Source organism: Vicia villosa, linkage group LG7 (assembly GCF_029867415.1).
Source record: "Vicia villosa cultivar HV-30 ecotype Madison, WI linkage group LG7, Vvil1.0, whole genome shotgun sequence".
Lineage (NCBI taxonomy): Eukaryota > Viridiplantae > Streptophyta > Magnoliopsida > Fabales > Fabaceae > Vicia > Vicia villosa.
Window position 1 is genome coordinate 21,345,205 of NC_081186.1, and position 5,889 is coordinate 21,351,093.

General features: G+C 35.3%; 1 protein-coding gene across 1 annotated transcript; it reads right to left on the minus strand.

The window, feature by feature from the left end:
* Positions 1 to 4,835: 4,835 nt before the first annotated feature.
* On the minus strand, positions 4,836 to 5,600 carry LOC131618751 (GLABROUS1 enhancer-binding protein-like 1). Its single transcript, XM_058889915.1, has one exon. The coding sequence runs from the start codon at positions 5,598 to 5,600 to the stop codon at positions 4,836 to 4,838; it is 765 nt and encodes a 254-aa protein (XP_058745898.1).
* Between the last annotated feature and the right edge of the window lie 289 nt (positions 5,601 to 5,889).

Sequence of the window (5,889 nt, forward strand, 5' to 3'; positions counted from 1 at the left end):
TGTAACGCTCGTCGGGCAGAATAACATGTTTTTGTTTTGTTTTGTTCTGATTTCGGATTGTATCGCACAGTGTATTTGTATTGGATTTATCATGTTAGTTTTTGGAAGTGGTAACCGGGGTCGGAACATATGACGGATGAGGTGGATGTCTGGAGGAAGTAGAACTGGAGATACGTCCACCACGAGACAAAGTAGCCAATCAATGTAAGCTATAGTTTATGATTATCATCTGGGGACGTCATTTCTAAAAAATCAAGATTAAAAATAATAAGATTTTTTTCCAATTTTTTGTAATGACGTCCCCTGATGATAATGATAAATTATAGCTTACATTGATTGGCTCCTTTGTCTCGCGGTGGACGTACCTCCGGGTCTTCTTCCTCCGGACATCCACCTCCTCCGTCATATGTTTCGGCTCCGGTTACACCTCCTCCGTCATTTGTTACTTTCAGTTGTACGTATTTTTATTAAAATAATAAATAAACCTTTTGAAATTTGGAAGCCTTTTTTTCTCCCCACCACTCTCTCATCCCCACCTACCCGTGTTTAACAATATGTAACTTTAATTTTATGTAATATTATCGTTGTAATTTTCACCCGATTAAATAAAGCGAATTGTTCATTTTCTTCTGTCCAGACCTATTTTCGGAAGTGCATTTCCGAATTCCTCCAAGGGGGGTGCGCTCGGAGATGAACTTCCGAAACACCACATTTTCTGAAAAGTGACTTTATTTCGGAGATGCATCTCCGAAATCAATATTTTATATTAAAAAAAACACGTTTTCGAAAGTTCATTTCCGAAAACACCTTTTTTCCAAAAAAAAGTACCGTTTCGGAAATGAACTTCCGAAACAAGGGGTATTGTGGTAAATTCACCAGGGGTGGGCAAGAAGGTTAGGAGGTGGGTGAAGAAAAAACCTTCAATTAAAAGAGGCTATAAATATCATGTGTTCAAATTAATCAAACCACCTTGTATTAATAATTAATTAACTTAAAAATGTAAATGTCATCCATGGAAAAAATGACTAACTAGCTTTTACCAAACTTTGAACTCAAGTTCAATGCATGATACAAACTCTACCGGTATACCTATTTGCTCAAGTTCAACGTCACGATACAAACTGTGTCAGTATACCCATTTTTCATATTGGCATCCGGGCCTAGTAAAACCGATCCGAGAGAGTGCGCTATAAGAAGTGGACGTGTTTGAATTGACTTTAAAAACGCGGGAGTTTTAGCACAATTTTGGCAAGATCAGCAGGATAAGGAGCGCGATGCAGCCTGTCTATGTTGGTATAACATGTACCTGGATCTTTAATATGTTAAATCTAGACATGCCGTCGATGAAGTATCATGTTGATGACCTTATGCTGTATCGGCAATATGCAGTGGCTGTGCGTGAAGAAGTAGGCTTCAGAGTTGAAAACCTTCAAATAATTCTGGTTTTGAACGATGCTCTGGATATAGAGGGTTGGGGAAATCATAGTTTAGGTGTGAACTTTGTACTGCTATGTAATGGAAATGTAACAGGGTGGTATTGAATTGTTGTCTGGGAGCGGATATTATTGAATAGAGCTACACAGGATACAACTAGTTATTTATCCTGCTAGCAGACGGTAACACCAAATGTTACTATGGCATGGCTCATGCCTTCTGTTTTGCTATTAATAAATTTTTGCTGTTTCAAAAAAAAAGAAAGAGCTAATTGCTAAGTAACAAAGGCGACTTCCTTTAACATTAAATAACAAGACCAGCTCGGTTAAAACTGAATCAATTCCGACTTAGATAATAATCCTCTTAACATGAAACAAAGAAATTAATGGCAATGGAGAGTAGGAGAACACAAGAGTACAAGGACATTTAGGGCTGGCCTTTATTTTGAGGCTCCTTAGAGCATTTCCAATGGGAGAACTTATTTTTGGTTGCTTAAGCAATTTTTGTAGGACCAATTGCCACATTGCATTTAAGCAACATCTGAGCAATTTATTTAAACCAATTTCTGAAACTTATGAATCCTAGTGTACATTAAGCAACTTACATTGGAGATGCTCTAAATATTAGAGGCCTTGTAGGATAGACTTAAACTTGCTTGCACACCCACCAGGCCTATGGTGAACTTCCCAGTCACACCAGTTGGGCGAAGCAAAATTTTTTATACCACCTGAGGCAACTGAACCAGTGATTGTGACAGAATATTCATAATAAAATCAAACAAAACTTTCATTGAAAACCGAAAAAAAATAGGAAAAAGATGTAACACCTTCAAAAAACATAAGATGAGGCTGGAGAGACAATGTTTTTTGTTTCAGAAACAAAATGCAGCATAGGCTCATTAAGATTGAGAAGTGCTATAATGACACCAAAATTATTACACTGTATCTTTACACCGTAGTTCCTCAGCTTCATTTTGACTGTAACACAAATTTCAATTTTTATAAAAATAATAAATAAATCAAAAAGGTAGATGGTATAGGATGAAAATTCAGTGTAGGTGTAAATTTTGGTGTAAGTATATCAATTCTCTTAAAGATTTATACCAGATAAAAATCTGAAAATACTCGAAAAAACTGGGATCCAGCATGTTGAATAATGCACCAAATGAAGAAGACAAATAAGGAGAAAGGGCAATAATGCCATTATTTAATAAATAAATAAATGTGAAACTGTTTATCACCATCTGTTCCACACATAATTTTATGCAATTGGGACCCTAGAATCCTAACAGCATATTGGAAGATGAGTACAAATCCTATCGAGAACACAAGCATTGCCTATTAGTACATTAAGGTGCATAAAACTGTAACAGTAATGATGATGAATTCAGGATGATCAATTTTAGCCTCTGATAAAATGAAATACAGAAGAACCTAACCAAGTTCTAGGCTACAAAATTTCTATCAAAAATGGATATCATGTAATAATAACTGCCAACCAAATATTTCTACCAAATAAGTAACCAAGGGAGTTCCAAAGATCTTCCTATCTCCACCCTTCATACTGTCCAGTGAAAGTCAAGATAAATGATAATCTAATTGACTAGAAATAGAAAGAATAAAACATTATAATGTTCTAAATCAAAGCACTGTGTACGGTGAAATCTAAAAAACCGGTTGGGAAATCATGCTATGGCAAACTTCTTTATACTAAAGCCACAGCACCAAATGGTTGTGCATACTTTCCTATGCCGCATATAGCGGGTACCAATTTTAGTGGTGCCTGCAATATTCTGTTAATATTTGAAATTCCTAATAGTGAAGAAAATGACCAAAGCATCAAAAAGTAGTGTTTTGAGTTATAAACTAAGTGATAAAAAAAACTATTGCATTGGAGAGTTCAAGTGTTCAGACAGGAGGCATTAACCACCATTATCAGTGTCTGGTTGATTTATTCCTATTTGTACTTTGGAAGAGTTCAATGGGTAAATCACTGTTAAAACAAAAATATAAGTCTCCAGTCAGTTGCTTTCAAGGAGGAAAAATCAATTTAATCAAGTTTATTACAACTAGAGCAGAATTCAAGTAACCAAGACGAATATTTTGAGTTAGAAGGAGCCTTCAAAATAAATTAACAATAAATTATAGAATAGATTAAGAATAACACCTCCAAAACTAACAAGAGTACAATTAACAGAATAATAATAAACCCACAAAAAAACTCTTTGTTGTACCCCTCTTATAGTGATGTATGGTTTCATTAAACAACCAAAATATTGAATCAAACTAGACCTTTTGTAAAATGTTTATCACCTATCACACTCATCACTACTTTTTAAACCCCTAATATAGTTGTTTATAAATAAGAAGCCATCCATTTCACAGTTAAAGAACAGAAGATCAATTCTAACATTTATTTTACAAGCAAGAAGAAAAAAGGCATATTCATTTGGATCAATTCTAACATTTATTTTACAAGCAAGAAGAAAAAAGGCATATTCATTTGTAGCAAACCAGATTTGCATATGCAGCATTCATATTACAATATACCACCACTACTTGCATATTATTAGGCAACACAATAAACAAGCATAAATAAGGATTAAGCAACTGCACACAATCAAGTAATGCAGTTCCCATAAACAGATTTTGAACAAGTATAAACACTTCACAAAAAGAACCATGAATAAACCAGCATGTCTTTAAACAACATTGCAATCTTTCTTTTAAAATTGAGTAAACCTTTGCGATGTCAATTGGTTTTATTGTGAAAGACAGCATTGCCCAACATATTTATTTAAATAAGTGGCATGATCAATAAGAAGTTAACTTTCAGTAATAACAAAAACATCCTTAAATCTAAATCAAAGATACTACTACCCAAATAACCATCTAACCATATCAATCAGAACGTGTTCACATAATCTTTATATCTATGAAGCATGGACACTCATATGTCGATATTGATAATACTTTAAAAAAATGAATGAATTGCATGTAATCACAAGCGTAGGTGTAGTGTTGGTGTCAAACACTGAAACAAACACTGACACACTTTTTTGTTTTTGAGGTGTCGGTGCTATATAGCTTTAGACATGTAACAATAACATAATGAGCATCTTAATAGTTGAAAGAACACAGATAATAAAAGTTCCAACAGCAACAATCAATTACATATCATGAGCCAATGTTTGAGGTCTCTTTGACAAGATTTTACATACATACAGCACTAGTACAACCATCAAAACTGTGCAGTGCATGAGTTCGATAACAGGATCTAACCAAATATCAAGTCATTGTTATTTCAAAAAGTGTACCAAAAAGCAACAAAATAACTACAAACCTAACCAAAAAGTGTACCCAAAAAATGATCCAGTCAATTCCAACCTGCATTCTTTCTGCCTAAGATGAACCTTGCAATGCCTTGTAAATCAATTCAAGCTGCTTTTCAACCAACTCAGCCCGCTGGAGAAACACTCTACTCTCTTGAACTCTCAGCTTCTTCCATCTTCTATCAAACTCTAACCTCTCTGATTCCCCAACCAAGTCCATTCCTCTCTTCAACACATCCAAACCCATTTCACCAAAACGAAACATTTCCCTCAAACAAATATTAACCTTTTCTTCCTTACTTCTCCCCTTTGCAGATTCGCTATCAACAACAACAGACTGTGGTTTTGATGGCTTTGACGGCTTTTTCAGCTTCTTAGGGGCAATGTCTCGTCCCCAAACCTTGAGAGAAAGTTCAAATACCTCAATCTGGTGAGGACTAGAAATAGAAAAAGTGAGAACTTTTTTGTTTTTCACAAATTTATCCTTCAACTTCCAAACCCTCTTATGAAATTGCTTCTGTGTAGGTTGAAAACTAAGCGAATGGTTAAAGGAATTATAAAATCCGGTGAAGTGTTTCATCGGATCGTGACCCGTTTTGGATTTGTAATCGGATAGCGCCTTAAGAATGACGATTTCATCGTTGGCACTGAAGAGTCTGGTACGGGATTTTGAGGTGGTGGCGGTTTGTTTGAGAATGGAAGGGAGTATTGGTTGTGGGGGAGGATTGGTTTGTTTGGGAATGGAAGGGAGTATTGGTTGTGGGGGAGGATTGGTGCATGATTGGGCGGAGGGTGAGGGTTTTGTGGGGAAGATTTTCTGATGTTGGTGTGTCATTTGAGAATAGTGAGTTTTGAGATTAGGGTTTTCGAGTAAGACTGTCAGTGTGTGAGCAAGGGGTATTTAAAAACTCTATTTTGCGCGGTTTATGAGTTCTCCTTGTCTGTTTGGTTCAAATGTTTGTGTGGTTCAAATGGGGGAGGAGAAGATTTTTAGCAAAATTAATTACCCCATTTTAATTTCCCACATATCTACTCAAATCAATATATATTTATTGTTCTAAATCTCTTAAGCATGCATAAAATTTTAAGTTACTATAAACCGTTTTAAATTGCATAAAATTTCA